Source organism: Capricornis sumatraensis, chromosome 4 (assembly GCF_032405125.1).
Source record: "Capricornis sumatraensis isolate serow.1 chromosome 4, serow.2, whole genome shotgun sequence".
Classification (NCBI taxonomy): Eukaryota; Metazoa; Chordata; class Mammalia; order Artiodactyla; family Bovidae; genus Capricornis; species Capricornis sumatraensis.
Genome location: NC_091072.1, coordinates 140,994,857 through 141,017,515, shown reverse-complemented (window position 1 = coordinate 141,017,515; position 22,659 = coordinate 140,994,857). Strand labels below are relative to the sequence as shown.

General features: G+C 47.3%; 1 protein-coding gene across 1 annotated transcript; it reads left to right on the top strand.

Annotated features, from left to right (window-relative positions):
• Positions 1 to 583: 583 nt before the first annotated feature.
• Positions 584 to 20,714, top strand: GPRC5A (G protein-coupled receptor class C group 5 member A). The gene is made up of 4 exons (XM_068971024.1): positions 584 to 706; positions 14,292 to 15,220; positions 19,443 to 19,501; positions 19,802 to 20,714. The coding sequence occupies exons 2-4, from the start codon at positions 14,299 to 14,301 to the stop codon at positions 19,892 to 19,894; spliced, it is 1,074 nt and encodes a 357-aa protein (XP_068827125.1). The 5' UTR covers positions 584 to 706; positions 14,292 to 14,298; the 3' UTR covers positions 19,895 to 20,714.
• Positions 20,715 to 22,659: the final 1,945 nt, after the last annotated feature.

Genomic DNA, 22,659 nt, shown 5'->3' with positions numbered 1-22,659 from the left:
CCTCTCCTTCTCTCCGCCATTGGGCAGCACTGGTGGGTCTGGGGACAGTTCTGACCGGGGAAGTTGCCATGCAGAGCTGGATATTTCTCTTGGCCTCCATCAGCCTTGACTGCCACAGCGGAGCACTCAGGCGCTGGCCAGTTCCTCCTTTCCCTGGCCTGGCTTCCCAGGGTACCCAGGAATCACATGGGGCTTGCGAACTGTCCAGCCCGTGTCCTGGGCGGACTGGAGTGTCCGGCGGGAGGGCGGGGGTGGCTCCCTCCTGGAGGTGACAGCTGGTCAAAGGGATAGGGAGCATCTGCTCTCTGGCCCCTTCCTTTACCCTATGCCCTGGGACGTCCCGATGCACGTGGAGCGGAGTGGGCGCTCTGGGTCTCCCCTCCCACCACCACCCATTCCGAGGGTGGCTGTGCCGCTGACGTCAGGCGGCTTTTGGCTCGTGCCCTGGCCCGGGGACTTTATTTTCATAACAGCGTGCAGTGCCGCGGAGCTGGAATAGGCGTGTCCTCCCCCCCTGACCCTCTCCCGCCCCTTGTCCCTCTGCTCACCCCTCGCTCCCTCCTCCCTCTGCCGCCTTTATAGCTGCTCGGCGCCGCGAGGGCGCGATCCCTGCCCACGGGCTCCCCCAGAACCTATAGGGGCTACAGTGCTCCCTCCACGCGCGCGAAGCAGCGCCAAGTTCACGCGCCAAAGCCGAGGCATCAGGGTAAGTGAGGCGCACGCAGCCAGAGGGCGTTGGGTTCGGTGATTGAAATCCTCGGGGGTGGGGGTTGCGGAGTAGGGGGAGGGGCGCAGGGAGTGTTAGAAGCTACGGATGCCAAAGGAGAGAAACCCTGGTAATGAACTGCAGCTGGCTCGGAGGGGGAAAAAAATCCCAGAAAAGGAATTCCTGTAGTTTAACTCAACTCAGATTTTTTTTTTACCCCCCCTGAACTTTCCAGGCTAAGAGGCAGAGAGCAAAAAGATAATCAGGATAAATAGTTCCTGCTCAGATACACTGAACACACTGAGTAGGTGGAATCCTGGCCCGGCAGGTGAAAGTTCTGGGCTCGGTCTAGGGAAAGAGAAAAGAGGGAGGAAGATCTTAGAGGCATGGCAGGGAACTGGCTGGGTGGGCAGCAGAAGGACATGGTGACCCCTGCTAGTTTACCCAGATGCTGAGAAATGTCCATTTATTTTGTCCTTTCACAAGTGTGCCCTTCTGAATTTTGCAAAGTAGATTCTAGAAGCCACCTCTTCTCGTGACATGAGCGTGGCCATGAACTCTGCAGCTTTCTCCCATCTGCTGTCCCTTGAGTTACTCTGGACTCCTGGGTTGAACGTCCATTTGAGTATCCAGCAATACCCCACCTTCAGGCACCAACCAGATGGGACTCAGCAATGACCCCCAACTGCCGGATATGGTCCCTTAAACCTCCCCGGGTAGAAGGCAGGGAAAGCCAGCTCAGGTTCAAGGAATTTGTAGGACTTTCCATTCCTGAGTTGTTTCCAGGCTGATGTTTGTACACGCCACACCTGCTGAAGGGTTTGATTGACTCAGCCAGGGCTGTGGACTCATTCCTGAAGGGAATACTTGAGTTACTTGTGGCCCCTGGGGGGGGCGAGGATGGGAGTCAGAGCTCTGTCCTCTGGTCTTTGTGCTGGTACTGGGAAGGTCAACAGAGGTGTCATCTGGGAGACAGTATCCTCGAGGTGTGGAGAGGTAGATAGGAACTTCAAGGGCACATAGGAATGAGTGGAACTCAGAGCGAGCTAACACTCTGGGAAGTGCTCTTAGCCTTGAGCTAGGAAGCCCGACTCCTCATCCCAGCTCTGCCGGCTTGTAGCTGTGAAAAGGCTGAGCTGGACCGTGAGTTCCTCCTAAGGGGTCTTGAAAGGGTCCTAAGCTCCCTCCCAGGGCCAAGGCCAAGAGCCCCTCTCTATCTATATATGTCTCTTTGAGCATCCTCTTTGGAGTATGCTTTTTTGTATTCTACTCCTTAGTGAGAATTGAAGGTAACAGGACGTGAAGAAGAATTTTGTCTATGGTTTTATTCTCTTTCTCATTCTGGGGGTTTGTCTTCAGGTTCATTGTTTTTTAAAAACCTACAGATTGAGCTGAGGAAACGGGCAGGAAATGATGTGTTGGGCCCTTAAAAACAATGAATGGAAGAATAATTTTGCTTGAGGAGTCTTCGAATTTTCTGAGTAGTTTGGTGTGTTAGTTTCTGCTTATATTCCTATTTTGATTGCCTTGTGGTCAAAATATATGGTCTGTGCATTTCTTATTTTAGACTTTATTGTTATTATTTTTTGTGGTCTAAAATATGCTGTTTTGTAAATATTTCATGACCACTTCAATAGAAGAAATCATATAGAGAAGTTGGTAAACCAGATTCCTGGCCAAAAACATCCCACAGCCTGTTTTTGTAAATAAAGTTTTATTGGAACTCAGCCATGCTCATTTTGTCTATATATCATCTATGGCTGCTTTCGGCTACAAACAAAAGGACTGCAAAGCCTAAACTACTTACTGTTTGGCCCTTTAGAGAAAATATGTGCTGGTCACAGATATAGAGGATCTGAATTATATTATTAATCATAGAGATCTAATAAAATATAAAGATAGAGTATATTTTGATTAAAGTATCCATAGAACACTTTAAAATTTTACCTTATTGCTATTTATTTTTTTCTGTTTCATTTGCTGAGGAGTGATAAAGAAGTGTTAAAGTCTCCTGTAACTGTAATCAATTTCTTTTGATTTCTTTTTGTATTCCTGGTAGCTTTTGTGTTATGTATTTTGGTGGTATATTATTCACTGCATACAAATTTATGATGGTTATATCTTCAATGTGGAGCATTCTTAATTATTATAAAAAAGTTTTTACATCAGCATAATAGCTTTTTGCCTTAACTAAACTTTGTGTGATAATAATAACTCAATTCTCATTTTTTTTACCTTGAACAAGCTATTATTTAACTTTGTACCTGATACATAATACTTGCTAAATAAACCTATCTGTTGTTGCTTTTTTTACACTTATTTTTCCTTTCCTTTCCACTTTTCTGAATCCTGTTGTTTTAGGTGGGGTTCTTATAGGCATAATATGGTTTGATTTAGTCTTTTCAAAATAAAAAACTTTCCATTTACATTTATTGTAATAATAGTTGCTTGCTATTGTCATCTAATTTTGGCCACATAGTCTGCTCTCTCTATCTTCTCCCACATTAGATAATCTATATTGTATTTTTAGATACACTGACTGTATGGTAGTACCATTCTCGGGGTTTAGAAATACAGGTTTGTAAGGAGAGATAAGTTTCAGACCGTAAATATATCACCTTTATATGTGGAAATAAAACACTTGAAAGAAGGTGTCTTTGAGGTGGTATACCAGAAGAGGACTTCATCTTATCCACCTATTTTCTCGATGCTTTTCACATCCTTAAATTCTGGGCATAAGATATTTAGTAGTTTCACTCAAAATATTAAGTAAAAAAAAGTGGTTTCCTGTATTTTATTTTATGTTTCAGTAATTTATCAAAAGTTCACATGCATTGTTTAGAATAGAGGAATATGATAATACCCCCCCAAAGTGAAGAAATTGGGATGAACACTGTTCTTATTTTGGGTTGGCCAAAAAAGTTCATTCAGGTTTTTTTGTAAGATCTTATGAAAAACCCAAATGAACTTTCTGGCCAGCTCAGTGCTTGTCTGACTCTGCCTATGTGGGAATGATGATTTATTTTCTCCTAGTTACTACTCAGAAACTCAACTCAGTGATGTTACTCAGATGTTGTTCACATGCTGTTGCGATGATGCATCACTTTCGTGTCATCCGAATCCGGGTGGCTTACCTGGAAGAGGGGATCCTGGACATTTTGTTGTAAATACTCTCCATTTACAGCTAATCCTGCACCTAGTACAGAGAAACGTCTGTGGGACTCCACCCTCATCTTAGGACTCAGCCTAGACTAAAACACAAGGATTAGCACCACATGTGCAGCTCCCAAAATCTTTCCTTTCCATTACTCACACTTACTAATGAATAACTTGCTTTGAGTTTTATTCACACTCAGTGCAAATCATTTGCTCAACAGCCACTGTGCAGAGTACATAGTGAGGGCAATGCCAACGAATAGATTTGCTCTATTTTCTTAAAAGTTTGGTATCTGATAGGTGAGTTAGCACTGATATTAATGTATACTGTATCAGGGGGCCCCAACCTCTGGCATCCAATGCCTGATCATCTGAGGTGGAACTGATGTAATAGTAATAGAAATAAAGTGTGTAATAAATGTAATGAACTTGAATCATCCTGAAACCACCCCCCCAACCACACATTGGTCTATGGAAAAATTGTCTTCCAAGAAACCAGTCCCTGATGCCAAAAAGATTGGGGACCGCTGTAATATAAGACGTATCTATGGAAAGACTTGAGTGCTGAAAAATAGTTAATAGTTAATAACTACAATGAGATCACAGATTTAGAATGAAATGGGACTGATAACTAAAAAACCCTCAAGGTAGAGGTAAATTTGGAGTCAAATTTCTAAGAAACATGATACATGAATTGTGATTAGGGGGAGAAGGATCCTTCTGGCAAGGAGAATAATGCATGTGGTGAGGCAAAGAGCCACTCTGTCAGAGAAGGTCTTAGATGAGCCCCAGTTCCCTTCCAGAGAGAAAATACTCTTGGAAGTTTTTCATAGATGTGAGGATGGGAGTTAGGAAGGCTGGAAAAAGTAAGTGGGAGGACTATTTGGAGAAAAGCCTCGAAGCTCAAATTGAGGCTGAATCTGTTTTAATAGACAAAAAGGAGATGATATGCTTTTTTTTAAAAAGATGTTTTTGATGTGGACCATTTTTGAAGTCTTTATTGGCTTTATTAAAATATTGCTTCGGTTTTATGTTTCAGTTTTTTTGGCCCAGAGGCATGTGGGATCTTAGCTTCCTGACCAGGAGTTGAACCTGCATCCCCTGCATTGGGAGGGGGAGTCCTAACCACTGTATCACTAGGGAAGTCCCCTGGCAGATCCATTTTTTAAAAAACTCCTAAATCCAAAAGTCCATTTCAGGTCTTCTCTTCTTTGCTGTCCTTGGAGCATCTTACTCCATCAACCACCCTGGGAAGCTGCTCTTTGGCTCCTGGGAGACCAGCTGGCAATCTCTTTTAAACAACCTCTGCTGATTCCTGCTTTGTTGAGACGATGTTCTAGGGTTCTGTCCTCGGTGCTCTTGCTGCCATACGTGCTCTCTGTATGATCTGGTATCCACAGCCTTCCAATGCCTGCGCTGACCCGTCTGTGGCCCCTCACTTGTGCTCATAGCCCAAACATCTCTTGAGCCTCAGACTCATATGTCTGAGCACAGGGAGGTCAGCACAACCTGGTGTCGTGGAGCCTGGCTTTTATTTATTTATTTTTTTGGTTGCACTGTATGGCTTGTGGGATCTCAGTTCCCTAACCTGGGATTGAACCCAGGCCATGGCAGTGAAAACCCAGAATACTAACCACTAGGCCACCAGGGAACTTCTAGGAGCCTGGGTTTCTAAAAGTCAGTGACCTTGGGCAAGTTATTTAATGTCTCTGTACCTCTGTTTTCTGCACTGTAAAAAGGGGGCATAATCTGTCATGAACACACCCACACTACTATATGAATCAGAAGATAACCAACAAGGACCTACTGTATAGCACAGGGGAACTCTCCTCAATACTCCGTGTTAACCCATATGAGAAAAGACTCTAAAAAAGAATGAATATATGTATATGTACAACTGAATCACTTTGCTATACACCTGAAACTAATGCATCACTGTACATCAAGTAGACTCCAATAAAATAAAAAATGGGGGCATAATAACAGAGCTGTTGTGAGGATTAAATGATGCCTCCCTGACCAGGGATCAAGGAATGGAATCCGTGCCTTCTGCAGTGGGAGCCGAGTCTTAACCGCTGGACCTCCAGGGAAATCCCCCCAATTCATCTTAGATTCAACAGATCTAAACTGGGCATATCTTTCCACAAGCCTGTGGTTCTAAGCTCCATTGATTCTGCCTTCCTAAGAATCTCCCACCATTCCTTGCCCATCTCTCCGGCCTCATCTCCCTGGTTTCTTCTCTAAAGCCTTTTTTTTTTTTTTTAAAAAAAAAAAGAAAACCATTAGGGAGAGTGGGTCACTCTTTCCCGTGTGCCCTCAAGATTCCCCAAACACTCTGTAACCCTTATTTGTGTGTCAGTGTGACTCTGTTGGTCGTCCTGGGGCCGCAGCCACACTCTGAGTCTGAGGGTCTGAGTGATTTGTATGCTTAACACAGCACCTGACACAAAGTAGACACTTAAATGTTGATTGACAGGAAGATTGACCAATTGCAGAACTGCTTACTTTGGAGACTTGTCAGATGTTGTTTAAATAGAGAGAGGCTTAAACAGACTTGTGGTTGCCAAAAGGGAAGTGGGGCTGGGGTAGGGATGAATTGGGAGTTTGGGGTTAGCAGATGCAAATTATTATATAGAGAGTGGATAAACAAGATGGTCCTATTGTGTAGCATAAGGTACTGTATTTAATATCCTGTAATAAACCATAATGGAAAAGAATATGAAAAAGAATATAAATATGCATAACTGAATCACTTTGCTGTACACTTGAAACTAACACAACATTGTAAATCAACTATACTTCAATTAAAAAATAAAAATAAAATAAATAGAGGCTGGAGTCAGAGAGAAAAGCTTCAGGGAGCGTAATAGTGATTTAGAGATGAAACAAAAGATTAAATTCTAATTAAGACTATTCATAAAGGGATAATCTTCCTGTTACACTGAATATGTAAATTCATCTCTCCAAGAATCAGTCTTATCACCTACAAAATGGGCTGTACGAATATTAAATGATAAAATAGATGTGCTGCTAAGTCACTTCAAGTCGTGTCCGACTCTGTGCAACCCCACAAAGGGCAGCCCACCAGGCTCCCCCGTCCCTGGGATTCTCCAGGCAAGAACGCTGGAGTGGGTTGCCATTTCCTTCTCCAGTGCAGGAAAGTGAAAAGTGAAAGTGAACTCGCTCAGTCGTCCCCAACCCTCAGCGACCCCATGGACTGCAGCATTCCAGGCTCCTCCATCCATGGGATTTTCCAGGCAAGAGTACTGGAGTGGGGTGCCATTGCCTTCTCCGAAAATAGATGTAAAACCATGTTAATGAGTGAATACACATGGAAACATATAAACTCTCAGCATCGAGTCTGGCTCTTAAGGGGACTCCATATGTGACAGTAGTTGTCATTTATATTATTCATACTTATATTGTGACTATTGTTATTACTACTGATGGAATGTGGCAACTCCAGAATAGAGAGAAAATTAAAATGTTAGAAAATGGCCAATTTGCCTGGCTGGGATGGTGTGAAGACTTGGCTTGACTTAACAAACACTTGAGTTATTTTTTATCATTCCCCAGGCAGTTATCCTAAGAGGTCATTATCATCCTCTTCTGTTTATTGAAAGGTTTTTTTTTTTTTTTTCTGTTTTTACTGGGGTGTAGTTGATTTACAATGTTGTGTTAGTTTCAGGTGTACAGAAAAGGGAATCTGTTATATATATGCGTGCTAAGTTACTTCAGTTGTTACCCCATGGACTGTAGCCCACCAGGCTCCTCTGTCCATGGGATTCTCCAGGCAAGAATACTGGAATGGGTTGCCATTTCCTCCTCCAGGGGATCTTCCTGACTCAGGGACCATATATATATATATATATATATATATATACATAGGGGCCTCCCAGGTGATCCTGACCCAGGGATCCAACCTGCATCTCTTAAGTCTCCTGCTTTGGCAGGTGAGTTCTTTACCGCAAGCAACACCTGAGAAGCCCCTATGTATATATATGTGCTGTACCAAGTCGCTTCAGTTGTGTCCGACTCTTTGTGACCCTGTGGACTAGCCTGCCAGGCTCCTCTGTCCATGGAATTCTCCAGGCAAGAATACTGGAGTGGGTTATGCAGGGATCAAACCCTGCACATTGCAGGCGGAATCTTCACCATCTGATGTCTTCTTTTTAGATGACAGAATGAGATAAATCTCATATAAGGAGGAACGTAAGATCAGCTATGGGCAAAATTCAGGGCCATGGGTAATTCCTGCTCAGATAATCTGGGGAGAGTCGCATACAGCCAACTAGGCAACCTACTAACTCTGGATGTAAGTAACTCCAGACACCCTCCCCACCTCTCTGGGAAAAGAGGAATCTCAGAGGTTAGAAAGGAGTACCTGAGAGACCCTTCACGTGCTGGCATTTGACCTTGCATCCCCGTCAGCGCCTGTGTCGGTCAGGGCCACTCCAGGGTCAGTCCTGCTCCAGTGACCCTGCGGCTCTGTCTGGCAGGCGAGTGTTCCCCTGGTGTCCTGTGCCGGTACTCAGACCCTTCAACCTCACCTCCAGCCCTGGTCTGGAGTTTGGTTAGGAGTTTGGGGCAGACATTCTTTTAATGACAGGAGATGGGGCAGGAAGCAGGATGAGGGGATGGGAGAAAGAGATTTGGGAATTGTCTACAAATTGTTCATCCCTCTGGGATGAACAGCAGAGCTGGACATGGGCTCAGAATGCCTAGTTCAGCACCCTGGTGCCTTTCTTAGAGGAGAGAACAGAGGCTCCAGGAGATGGTGTCCATACAGAGAGGCAGCCGAAACCCCTCTGTCCTAAAGATCGGAGTCAGTAGAGCCCAGGGACTCCCTCCCTCCCTGCTTCGTCTTTCCCCCAACCCCCGCTTTGGTTTTTCTTTTCCCTCTCTCTTTCCTCCGTCTTTCGTTTTTTTAACCTTTCCGTCATGCACTGACTCATCTGAAAAGGGTTTAAGCCAGCACCAAGGGCTGTCGGGGTCTTGGCTGTGGGTGTTGGTGGATTACTGGATGGGCGTGATTGGCTCAGCTGCTGTAATAAGTGAAGGGGGTCTCACCCTTATGACTCAAGGTCCTTGCTCGTGTCTGGGGCTATGCTGAAACCTCACCATCTCCCTCCATAGTGCAGGGTTTAGTCATCAGAGAATTGGGTGGGAGCGAATGACTGGATTCCAGTAAAACCTCTGCTTGGATTTGCTTACTCAGGATCCAAGCTACCAGGAGGCACCTGGAATCACTTAGTAGCCCAGCTGTGGCCAGACTCCTACCTCAGACCCACCTGAGGAGGATGGGTGAGAGGGAGTCAGAGCTGGGGACGAACGCAGTGGGGGCTTATGAGGAAACCCGCCCCACCCCACTGTCTCAAGAGTAGCTCTGCTCCCCACCAGATTCTACTTCTATCCACACGCTCACTCATCCATCCTGGTTAGGTGCTTGCCCTCCCCTGGTGGCTCAGCTGGTAGAGAATCCACCTGCAATGCCGGAGACCCCGGTTCTATTCCTGGGTCGGGAAGATCCACTGGAGGAGGAAACAGCTACCCACTCCACTATTCTTGGGCTTCCCTTGTGGCTCAGCTGGTAAAGAATCCACCTGCAATGTGGTTTGATCCTTGGGTTGGGAAGATCCCCTGGAGAAGGGAAAGGGTACCCACTGCAGTATTCTGGCCTGGAGAATTCCATGGACCATATAGTCCATGGGGTCAAAAAGAGTCAGACACGACTGAGCGACGTTCATTTTCACTGCGTCAGGCGCGAGGCTAGTGGTCAGGGAGAGAATTTTAACAGCTCAATCCCTGCTTTAAGGAGGCTTTGAATTTAGAAGACGAAGACTCACCAAGAGGCCCTACAGGATTCTGTGATAAATGCAGGCGACGTGGAGGCTCTCTGGGAATTCAAGGGTTGTAGCTCTCATCAGGGGGCTTCCCTGGTGGCTCAGCTGTAAAGAATCTGCCTGCTAATGCAGGAGACACAATCCCTGGGTCGGCAAGATCTCCTGGAGTAGGAAATGGCAACCCACTCCAGTATTCTTGCCTGGAGAATTCCGTGGACCGAGGAGCCTGGCGGGCTACAGTCTATGGGGTTGCAGAGTCAGACATGACGTAGTGAGTAAACAACAGCAGCAGTCTCTCGTTGGACTAGGGCATCCAGGGAAACATCCTGGAAGAGGGGACCTCTAAGGTGAGGGATGTCAGGGAGGATGTCCCATACAGATGCGGTGGCGGATTTGAAGTGAGATAGTGGGGCTTGTTGGGAGGATAATGAGAAGCACACATATGGGGATGGTAAGGCATGAGGCTGGAGAGGTAGGCAGGGGCTGAGGGTGTACAGGTGACAGCTCATCCCCTGGCCACAAAGAGAGTGACTCTGAGAGCCTGAGCCGGGGACTTCCCTGGTGGGCCAGTGGCTAAGACTCCATGCTCGAAAAGCAGGGGGCCCGGGTTCAATGCCTGGTCAGGGAACTAGATCCCACATACCGCACCTAAAAGAGTCTGTGTGCCCCAACTAAGACCTGGCACAGCCAAATGAATAAATGAAAATAAATATTAAAAAATGATTGCAAGACTTAGACAAGTGAGTTGTATACAACCATGCTTGACCCATTGTGAGAATGAGTTATGAGACCTTCCCTCCTCTTCAGAGCAGGTCCAAGAGTGAATTGTCTCATTTTGGCCTTGTTTGGCCTTTGTAGGAGCACCTGCTTTCTTGGTCGGACTCTAGGTCTCTCTGCCCACCCTTCCTTTTTTTTTTTTTCTGTGCTATAAAGCTTGCAAGATTTCAGTTCCCTGACCAGGGATTGAACCTGGGCCACGGCAGTGACAGCATGGAGTCCTAATCACTGGGCCACCAGGGAAGTCCCATAGGTCTCTCTGCCCTTGACTCTGGTTACGAATGATGACCGTGTGACCTCTAATCTTATTTCTCTTTCTCTCCAGCCCTCACGTTTTTCTCCGAGGCTGTTGCTTTAGCTCCTGGAGGTTTCTATTCTCAAATGGTGGTACTGCTCTTTTCTTCCTCAAACCCTGCTTTCTACAGGACTTCAGCTCCTCAGAACCCTCTCCCTTTCCCCAGCCCCCATCCTGGCGGCTCATCTGGGCCTTTCCCTGCGTGACCCAGTGCCTTCTCAGTGCAGATCTGCTGTGAGTGAGTTTGTTCAGTTTTATTTCCCTCTGACAAAATGTAAAGTACTAGGGACATTTCAGACCCATTGTGCAATCGCTGCCATGTTAGGGAAGGGGTGGAGGAGGACTGAGAGGTGAAATAGGAAGGAGAGTTTCAAAAAATTAGTCACTCAGATAAAAAAAAAAAATTACCAGGAAGTTTTCATTTGAAAAGTTTTTCAAATTTTCTCAATTTGAGAGAATTGAGAACCATGAACCTTAATTGGTTATTTGACATGAAACCGTCATTGTTAATTTCTAAAGTGGGATTAAGTTAAAAAGGAGTTTTGTCCTTTACAAATGTATGCTGAAGCAGCTATGTAGAGAATGATGTCTGAGATCTGGCTAAAAATGATCTAGTGGGGCCTTCCCTGGTGGTACAGTGGTTAAGACTCCTTGCTTCCAACGCAGGGGGCATGAGTTTGATCCTTGGTTGGGGAGTTAAGATCTCAGATGATGAGAGGTGTAGCCAAAAACAAAACAAAACAGAACATTAATTGCTGAGACCTATTCAAGGGCAAGTCTTATGGCCAGGCATAGATCACAAAATGGTTCAGGCTAAAAATGGTCTCTCTTAGGTTAAGAAAGTCATACCTGCTTCTCTTTCTTCGGGGACCCCCTGCCTTGTGAGCTTACTGTGTTGGACCTTGGTCTGTGGGTGCCAGAAGGCCCCGGCACACAAACCCTCCCTGTATAGCTGCACAGAAGTGAGGGGCTCAGAGGTCCAAGTTGGGGGCCGGGTGTCTCTGCTTGACCACCCCGCTGTGCAGCACCAGAACGTTCCTTTAGTGGAGACCTCATCAGTCTCTCAAGATTGAGAGTTCAGAATAAACTGGTTCAGAGTCCTTTATAATTATCAGATAATTATGACAACAATGACTTGTCAGCCAACAGCACTGCCCTGAGGGGTGGGGAAGGAGCAGTGCCAGGGAGGGGCACGGAGGGTGAGAGAAATACCTTTCCAGCTGGCAGCCGCCCTCATGGTTACTCTGAGAGGAGTGAGGCGGGGAGGTGGTGAGGGAGGAGAAAGCGGAACCTGGTCCCTTCCCCTGCGGATGCTGCCCTTGAGCTAGACCGGGCCCTTCCTCTTCTGCATCCTGTACCACCCATATCAGACCTTTGGGGGCCTTGTACATCAGGGGTTGCCTGTATCTGAAGCTCATCTGCCTTTCTGTGTTCACTTGCGTCTTATTCTGCACTGCCTTGCGGAGGTGGGACGTAACCCATTCTTTGCTCTGTGCCCTGCATGCGGTTGGGATGACCAGGGCGTTATATCCCTGGGTTGGAGTTCAGGTGACAGATCCCTGGCCAGGGGAGTCCATGGGAAGGCTATGTGGCAGTGGCAGGTCAGATCTGTTTCTTCTACTATAGCAAGAAACATGTCTGATGTCTGTTTCCCCTTTACCAGCTGATCATCTGGAAGAATGATGGACACATAGTGGTGCTGGTTGAATGAATGGCCGGGTTACAAAGTGAAGCTTAGAGGGACTTCCCTGGGGCTCAGTGGTTAAGACTCTGTGCTTCTAATGCAGGGGACATGGGGTCCACCCTTAATCAGGGAACTAAGATCTCACATAGCACCCCTGCAACATAGCAAAAAGAAAAAAAAAAGAAAACTCCATAAACAGCATACAACAAAACAAAAGCTTTCTATTGTGTCATAGAAACTTAAAAACAGTCAAATAATTCAGAAAAAAAAAAAATATAGGTCTGTTGAGAAGCTATTAGGCTCCTCTGTCCATGGGGTTTTCCAGGCAAGAATACTGAAGTGAGTTGCCATTCCCTTTTCCAGGGGAATTCTCCCAACCCAGGGATTGAACCTGGGTCTCCTGCATTGCAGGCAGTTTTTTTTTTTTTTTTCCCACCATCTGAGCCGCCAAGGAAGCCCACAAAGGAGCATCAGCTATTGGTAATATTTTCTGTTGGATCGCCTCCTGTTTTCCAGGATGTCATTCCAGGATGTGTCATCCAGGATGTCCCTCCTTATGAGTAGCTAATTAAGAGCTCACTATGGGGACTTTCCTGGTGGTCCAGTGGTTAGGACTCCACACGTTCATTGCTGAGGGCATGGGTTCGATCCCTGGTTGGGGAACTAAGATCCTGCACGGCCATGCAGCACGGCCAACCCTATGACAGGGAAGACTGGTTCCATTTCTTCTGGGATCAGCAGTGCCATCCTTACAAATGTTAATTAGGGAGGGAAAATAATGTGTGGCAGCAGAGCTCAAGATGAGGGCTCAGTGGCTAAGAGGGGAAGGCTGACACTCTGCAGAGAAATCAGATAACTCAGATAGTACCTATGATTCTCTTGTCTGAGAGATTGGGAGGCTTACAGATAACATCCATGGCTGGGCCTGAGGTAGAGAAAAACTGGAGACTGTTAATACGATTCAAGTGTTAGCTTTATTATTATTTTTTTTCATGTTTTTGGGTGCTCCACAAGGCTTGTAGAATCTTAGTTCTCTGATCAGGGATCAAACTCGGGCCCTGCCAGTGAGAGCGTGGAGTCCTAACCACGGAACCACCAAGGAATTCACAAAGTATTAGCCTTATGGTTAGATAATTCCATGTTCACCAGTTCCTAAGAAAGTACTAGTCAAAAATATCAGGAACCCTGGCAAGTTCTTTGCGACGTTATTTCTTGAGATGTGGCTCAAATACTCCATTCAAAGTTCTGAGTTTCCTGGCTTCAGGGAAAATATTAATATAGTTAAATTGCGGGGAGGGAGGTATGAGGAGTTTTTTCCCTTCATCAGCCTTTAGAATTTGCCGTGAGAGGTGGAGAACAGCTAGTAGCTTGATCTAACGTTGTGAATTCAGGGGTAAAACACTGACTGCTTGTGCTAAGTTGCTTCAGTTGTGTCCAGCTCTTTGCGACTCAATGGACTGTAGCCCACCAGGTTCCTCTGTCCATGGAATTTCCCAGGCAAGAATGCTGGAGTGGGTTGCTATTTTCTTGAGCTTCCCTAGTAGCTCAGCTGGTAAAGAATCCACCTGCATTGCGGGACACCTGGGTCCAATCCCTGGGTTGGCAAAGGGCTACCTCCTCCAGTATTCTGGCCTGGAGAATTCCATGGACTGTATAGTCCATGAGGTTGCAAAGAGTTGGACACGACTGAGCAACTTTCACTTCACCTGCCATTTCCTCCTCCAAAAAACCCTGACTAGATATACAAAATTGTTTCTGAATTGTTTCTGGTCCTCTGTGCCTGAGTTTATGGGAGAGAGTCACCCCCAGCCCAACTTTGCTTTCTTGCAGGGCCAGAATGTCCACAACAGCCCCTGCTGGTTGCCGCTCAGACCTGGACCCCAGGTACTACAGACTCTGTGATAAGAAGGCAGCCTGGGGCATCGTCTTAGAGGCGCTGGCCGGCGTGGGGGCTGTGGCCTCGGTGGCCTTCATGATCGCCCTGCTGGCCCTCATCTGCAAGGTGCAGGACTCCAACAAGCGCAAACTGCTCCCCACGCAGTTCCTCTTCCTCCTGGGTGTGCTGGGGATCTTCGGCCTCACCTTCGCCTTCCTCATCACACTCGACGGCGGCACGGGGCCCACGCGGTTCTTCCTCTTCGGCGTGCTCTTTGCCCTCTGCTTCTCCTGCCTGCTGGTTCACGCCTTCAACCTGACGAAGCTGGTGCGAGGGAGGCAGCCGCTCTCCATGCTGGTGATGCTGGGGCTGGCCCTGGGCTTCAGTCTGGTGCAGGACATCATTGCCATCGAGTATGTGGTCCTCACCATGAACAGGACCAACGCCAACATCTTCTCTGAGCTTTCCCCCCCACGGCGCAACGAGGACTTCGTCATGCTGCTCATCTACGTCCTCTTCCTCATGGCGCTGACCTTCCTCACGGCCTCTTTCAGCTTCCAGGGATCTTTTACTGCCTGGAAGAGACACGGGGCCCATATCTACCTCGCCACGATCCTCTCCATTGCCATCTGGGTGGCGTGGATCACCCTGCTCTTGGTCCCTACCATCGGCCCCCAGTGGGACGACACCATCCTCAGTTCAGCCTTGGTGGCCAATGGCTGGGTTTTCCTGTTGGCTTACATTGCACCCGAGTTTCAGCTGCTCACAAGGCAACAGAACCCCATGGATTACCCTGTGGAGGATGCTTTCTGTCAGCCTCAGTTTATGAAGCAGAGCTATGGCGTGGTGAACAGAGCTTACTCTCAAGAGGGGATCATTCAAGGTATAGAACCTGGTTGGGTGCAGAATCCTTTGTGGAAAAAATGGATAGAATAAAAGAAAATCGTAAGATATTATTACTGTAGGGAACATGCAGGACATGCTCCTGATAAAACATAAGTTCTCCAAAACTCAGGTCTTGCTTAAAATCATCCAGATGGTTAGAGACAAATAGAACTAGCGCCGGCCTCAGGAATCATTAGTGCTTTTTCTGTTTTTGATGTAGGTCATTTTTAGGCTTCCCTGGTGGCTCAGCGGTAAACAATCTGCCTGCAGTGCAGGAAATGGGCGTTCAACCCCTAGGTCAGGGGGATCCCCTGGAGAAGGAAATGGCAACCCACTGCAGTATTCTTGCCTGGGAAATCCCATGGACAGGGGAGCCTGGCGGGCTACAGTCCCTGGGGTCACAGATTCAGGCACGACTGAGCGCACAGGCACAGACCATTTTTACAATCTTTACCGAATTTATTACAGTATTGCTTCTGCTTTATGTTTTGGCCTTTTGCCCGCGAGGCATGTGGGATCTTAGCTCACCCACCAGGGATTGAACCCGTGCAACCCCTGCATTGGAAGGGGAAGTCTTAACTACTGGACCACCAGGAAGTCCCTATCTAGTACTTTCTATCCAATACCATGTAGGTTTCTCGGAATCAAAACAAGATGGAGCAAAGGAATGGCAAAGGAGTGTTTAGAGAAATTCCCAGAGACAAGTGGGTGAGATGATGGTGTCCTTTATAAAAGACAGTTGGGCAACTTTTATAGAAATGTGGAGACTTTGTGGATTTTTAAAAATATATATTTATTTAATTGTCGGCTGTGCTGGGCCTTCATGGCTGCGAGGGCATTTTCTCTAGTTTTGGCCAGTGGCAGCTACTCTCCAGTTGAGGGCAAGGCCTTCTCATTGCAGGGGCTCCTTTTGTGGCAGACCACGGGGCACTTGGGCTTCAGGAGTTGCAACACGGGGACTCAGTAGTGGTGGCTTCCAGGCTCCCACGCGCGTTGACTCAGTAGTGGCACACGGGCTTAGTTGCTCCCAGGCATGTGGGACTTTCCGAGGTCAGGGGTGGAACCCACATCTCCTGCACTGGCAGGCAGATTCTTTACCGCTGAGCCACCAGGGAGGCCCCTGCTTTTGTAGGTTTGAGTGCACAAAGCCCAGCCATACAGTGGCCACAGAGCACAAGTGGGGGAAAAACTCTCTTCTCGTAAACCAGCAGGAATCTCCATAAAGTTTCTGAGGATTTCGATGTAGCCTGGAGAGCTACATTTTCTTGTCCGTCTCTCGCCTGCGGGAGGGAATTTTGCTCTTGTCTGGAATGGTGAGCAGGCAGACTACACTAACAGCCAGAAGTTGCCTTTACTCATATGCCTCTGTGCATTGGTCTCTTGAGTTTATACCTGTCTCTAGACTTCCCTGGTGGCTCCGCTGGTAAAGCGTCTGCCTACGATGCGGGAGACCCAGTTTCAACCCCTGGGTCAGGAAGATCTCTTGGAGAAGGAAATGGCAACCCACTCCAGGATTCTTGCCTGGAAAATCCCATGGACAGAGAAGTCTGGTAGGCTACAGTCCATGGGGTCGCAAAGAGTCAGACATGACCGCGTGACTTCACTTTCACTTTCGTATGCCTCTGTGCATTGGTCTCTTGAGTTTATATCAGGCTTCCCTGGTGGCTCAGAGGTTAAAGTGCCTGCCTCCAATGCGGAAGACCCAGGTTCGATCCCTGGATCGGGAAGATCCCCTGGAGAAGGAAATGGTAACCCACTCCAGTATTGTTGCCTGGAAAATCCCAAGGATGGAGAAGCCTGGTAGGCTGCAGTCCACGGGGTCACAAAGAGTCGGACACGACTGAGCAACTTCACTTTCTGGGCCTAATCAGGGAAGGGGAGAGGGTTGGGAATAGGAGGGAGGGTCCTCCAAGGCCAGGTTCATAGCTCCAGCTAGTGAATTTTTCTGCCCTTGGAGCCTATGGTACACAACCTGCTGGTATTATTTCTGTAGCCCTGGTTCCTCTCCTGTACCCCGGGAAGTCTGAAGGGAGGGGGAGAGCCAGGGGGCAGGGCAGAGGGGATATTTTCCCACCCATCTCCTCTTGTCCATTCCCAGTGCTTCAGTCTATCACCTCGTGCCTGAATCCATGTTATGGGTTCTTAACTGGCCTTCCTTCCTTTAATCCTTTCCCTTCACTCCATGGACCACTATCAGCTCCCTCTCCCTAAAATACTTTTCTGCCCACCCCCTTTCTTGCCTCTATGCCTCACTGGCTCCCCAGGATCCACTGCATTTACCAAATCCTTGGTGGGCTTCCCAGGAGGCTCAGTGAGTGGTAAAGGATCCGCCTGCCAATGCAGGAGACACAAGAGATGCGGGTTCGATCCCTGGGTCGGGAAGACCCCCTGGAGAAGGAAACGGCAACCCACTCCAGGATTCTTGCCTGGGAAGTCCCAGGGACAGAGGAGCCTGGTGGGCTACAGTCCCCGGGGTCACAAAGAGTCAGACACGACTGAGCAACTGAGCACACAGTACTGATGAGGCTTTTCACAGCCGGAACCCCACCATCCCCAAAGCTGTGCTCTCCGTTCCAATAAACCAAGTTCCCTGTACTTTCCTGTCTGCCTGTCTGGGCTCAAAGACTGTCCCTCCTTATTCTCTTTATTCAAAGAGGACATGTCCCACCTTATTCTCTCGCTTTTCCAGCGTCCCTATTCCCCAGTCTCGCTCAGTCTTTTCTCCACCCGTCTAGCTCTAGACCTTTGAGATGCTGTTATCAGAGTCTGTCTCATCTTGGTTATTTGCGTAGCTGTCAGATATTCTGGACTCTCCAGTGTCAGCCTTAGGGCAGGAATCGTTCTGATTAATCCTTCTATTTTTCACAATATCTCACATACCAAAGGTGCTTAGGTATTTGTTGAGTAAATTGAAGAGGTACATTTGGTGGGAAATAAATGGATTGCTTTAAATTGCATTGTCTTTGCATATTTATCTGCCCTGTGAAGAGTTGGCCATGACTGAGCATGCACTCAAGCCTGCATGGGCAGCTTGGGAGATCTTGGTTCCCCAACCGTGGATGGAACATGGGCCACGGCAGTGAAAGTGCGGAGCCTAACCACTGGACTGGAAGGGAATCCTTAAGTAGTTTCTGTGATGAATGTGTGTGTTTACCGGTCTGTTCCTGAGTTTAAATCCCTCTGATTTTGGGCTTCCCTGGTGGACCAGTGGTTGACCTTCACTGTAGCAGCATAGGTTCAATCCCTGGTTGGATCCTCTATGCCACTTGTCCATGAAAAAAAAAAAAACCAACCCTCTGATTTCTCCCAAATAACAGAAAATGATTGCTCATAGATTCTATCCCTTCACAAAATCATGGAACTTCCACCTTTCCTTGTCGGGCAGGTAAAGAAGTGGGTAAATCCTCAGTAAGATTCCCTCTAGATACACCTCTGGTCAGATCTATGTCTGAAAACACTAGCTTCAAATGTGCTTTTGAAGTGGCCTAGGACAAAGAGCCTCTGGAGGGTTTTTTAAAAAAATTAATTTATTTTTTAATTGAAGGATAATTGCTTTACAAAATTTTGTTGTTTTGGGTCAAACATTGACATGAATCAGCCATGGGTGTGCGTGTGTCCCTCTGGAGGGTGTTTTGGAAGGCATTTCCCTAGTGATTATACGTGGCTGGTTGTTCATTTATTCAGCCAGTTTTGGGCTGACTCTGTGCCTGGTCCTAGGCCTGAGGACAGTTTTCTCTGGCACAAAACTGACCGTTGAGGATGTCCTTGGTGGTCTGATGGTTAAGACTCTGCACCCCCAATGCAGGGGGCCCAGGTTCAATCCCTCGTCAGGGAACTAAGATCCCAGGTACTGCAACTAAGACCTGGTGGAGCCAAGTGAATAAATCAATATTTAAAGAATTAAAAAGAGAGTAAGAGAGCTCTTTAAAAACAGACAAACGACAAAACAAAACAAAACCCCTGATTGTCTCCCAGGGAGACAGAATTAAATGGATATGCACAATGGCACCCCACTCCAATACTCTTGCCTGGAAAATCCCAGGGACGGGGTAGTCTGGTGGGCTGCCGTCTACGGGGCTGCACAGAGTCGGACATGACTGAAGCGACTTAGCAGCAGCAGCAGTAGCAGCAGCAGCATGACTTAGCACCTGGGGTGAGCACGGATTGGGGCACAACAGAGGGGATCCTCATGTTTACCTATTCCTCTCCGTCTGTTTCAGGTACTGAAGAGACAGGGAGCACGCTCTATGCGCCGTACTCCACCCATTTCCAGCTACAGGTAAAGGAGCCCTTTCCCCTTTCTCGTCGGCAGTGTTAGCCCCCCAAGAGCATCTGTCCTTTGGGAATAGATGATATTGCCACTCTGATGGCCTCTAGATGTCACCTAGAAAGGATGACGGGTCTACTTTTCCTGTAATCTGCCTCTTGAGGTTAGGATAGGAGACCCGAGCACAGAGCAGGGGAGGACTGAGAAGAAAGGGGAGGAATGTTAGAATCCTGCCTGGGTTGGAGTAAGAGGTGCTATGGAAATGGCCGGGAAGTGGACTGAGTTGAACAAGACGAAATGCTTCCTTTTCAGAATCGAGATTCCCCAAAGGATTTCTCCATTCCTCGGGTCCAGACTCGGGTTAGCCCTTACAGTGACTACGAAGGAAGGAAAGATGTCAGTTAACATGACCCAACGGGTGAGATGAACGCAGCATGTCAGCAGAAACAGCAGGGAGTCCACAAGATGAAGGCTGAGTCCTGAGTCTTCCCAGGAGCATCACAGGAAGATCTCTCCTCCCGTATCCTCTGTCCTGGGGTTGATGGGGCTGCAGGGACCACAGTTCTCAGCAGCACTGTGGCTGTTCCTTGATCCTATCCCAAGGCTACTTCTCTCGAGTGTGAGTCTCGGGCAACTCAGGGCAACTCAGGGCAACTCTTACCATCCCTGCCATTTTACACGTGACTGAGGCTCTGGTCATCTGACCCACACGCTGACCTCTTCAGCCTCTGACGCCAACTCTTCTGACTCTGGGCTGGCTTTGTGCCAATCGCTTGGCTCAGAGCAGAGTTGCACATCTGAGCAAAACCAGCAAAGGATCATCTCTCAGCCCACTCTGCCCACATCTACACTGGAAGCCAACTTACCGGTACCTCCCTTCTTGCCTGGCTGGGGCAGGCTTAAGAGTCACCTGAAATTTTCGCACCTCTGTGATGCCGCCTAACCAGGGTCCCTAGCGCCAGCTCTCCCAGACGTGCTATTGGTCCTCAGACTTACCTCCCTGCTGTGCCTCACCAGGGGCCGTCCCTCCAGACTGCACCAGGGTGTACAAGCCTGAATTCTCTTTGCCAGGAGAATGTGTGCTGTTTTGCTCTGAGTTCCCATCCCCTTGCTCCTCAGCCTCTGTAAATAGAAGTACCCTGTGTTCACCCTCTGCATTCTGGAAGTGGGTATTGTCCACACACGGGCAGGGGGTTGTTTCTTGTAAAATAAGTTATTCGCCATTCTTCCCTCCAGATGCAATAAAAGTGTGGCCACAGCCATGTGAGCCGTGGGCGCCTGACATTTGTCTTTATGTGGGAGCTGAAGTTCAAGGTTCGGTCCCACTGGGTGTGGACTTGAACTTTCTCCACGTGTCTCTCCTCCTCCTTGTGTCTACAATTTGTGTGTTGCCCAGTTTTAGGGGTGAGTGACAAAGGTGAGAGGGGAGCTGGGAAGGGTCAAACATCTGAGGTTTTGCTCCAAGTAAACAGAGGAATGGCAACTTCAGAATGGAGTTTGGCAGCCAGGGTCAGACCAGGAGGAGACCTCAAAGCCAGTGTCGCATTTCATCTGAGGTTAAATTGTAGGAGGGGTTAAATCCAGCTCTCTAATTTAATAGAATTAGTTCATAATCTCTCTCAGAAAAGACAGGCTGCCTAACAATTATCATTTGCTTAATCCCAGAAACAGCTTTGTTGGGTAGGGCAGCATAAAATTGCTTTTGGGTAAAGAAGAAAAACTGAATGACATTTATAAGATCGATTGCTGAGTTAAGGATTTACCACCCAAAAGCCTGACGCTCTGCTTCTCATCACAAAGAAAACCCAGCGTGGGGAGGGGTGTGGTGAGGTTGGAGGGAATTAATGACACACTGAATTAGGGAGATGGACATTTCACAGAGATTTAGCTGATTGCTTCTCACATGACTTTGCGCTAACGTCAGCCCAGTTTTGTATTGGAAAGGGGAGTTACAGGGGCTTCTCTGGCTTCCCTTGTGGCTCAGCTTCCTGCAGTGTGGAAGACCTGAGTTCAATCCCTGGATTGGGAAGATGCCCTGGAGAAATGAAAGGCTACCCCTGCCAGTATTCTGACCAGGAGAATTCCATGCATGGAATAGTCCGTGGGGTCTCAAAGAGTCGGACATGACTGAATGACTTTCACTTCACTGTGGCAGTCCAGTGATTAAGACTCCACACTTACCACTTGCCCCACAGTGTGGCCAAATATATATTAATACATATATGTAATATATATAATGTGTGTGTGTGTGTGTGTTGGTTGCTTAGTCGTGTCCGACTCTTTGTGACCCCATGGACTGTAGCCTGCCAGGCTCCTCTGTCCATGGGATTTCCCAGGCAAGAACACTGGAGTGCCATTTTCTTCTCCAGGGGATCTTCCTGACCCAGGGATTGAACTCACATCTCTTATATCTCCTGCACTGGCAGGCAGATTCTTGACCCCTAGTGCCAGCTTCAATATATACATGCACACACACATATATATATAATATATATATACATGTAGGGCTTCCCGGGAGGCTCAGGTGATAAAGATCTGCCTGCGGTGCAGGAGACCTGGGTTCACTCCCTGGATCGGAAAGATCTCCTGGAGAAGGAAATGGCTGCCAACTTCACTATTTTTGCCTGGAGAATTCCATGGACAGAGGAGCCTGGCGGGCTACTGCTCCCACTTGCCTCACATGTGGCCAAATATATATTAATATCGATATGTAATATACATATGTATATATATAATATATATACATGTAATATATGTAATATATATGTAATATCTTTCTATCTATAAAATACTCCACCCCAAAACAGCAGAATACACATTCTTCTTAAGTATGCATAGACCATTCTCTGGGATGGATCACATCTTACACCACAAAACTAGTATTAACAAATTGTAGAAAATTGAAATCATAACAGGTATTTTTTTATGATCATAATGGGATGAAACTAGAAATCAATAGCCAACCTCCCCACCCAAAGGGAAACAAAAGAAAAGGGGAATTGCAAATGATGGTTGGACCCTTCTAGGTTATTCTAGTTTTCCCAAAGAGGCCATAACCCATGAGGTTTGCTGTGAGGATAAAACAATATAATTTCATGCATATTATCTGTCACAGTGTGGGTACTCAAGAAATATATGTATTTCCTTCCCTCTTTTCAACAATTTTTATT

What these genes read in the sequence shown, in the direction of transcription:
- GPRC5A (XM_068971024.1), top strand. Translation starts at nt 14,299, where the DNA reads ATGTCCACAACAGCCCCTGCTGGTTGCCGCTCAGACCTGGACCCCAGG. An exon ending in TCAAGAGGGGATCATTCAAG is followed by an intron (nt 15,221 to 19,442) that starts GTATAGAACCTG and finishes CGTCTGTTTCAG; the next exon opens with GTACTGAAGAGACAGGGAGC. An exon ending in CCACCCATTTCCAGCTACAG is followed by an intron (nt 19,502 to 19,801) that starts GTAAAGGAGCCC and finishes CTTCCTTTTCAG; the next exon opens with AATCGAGATTCCCCAAAGGA.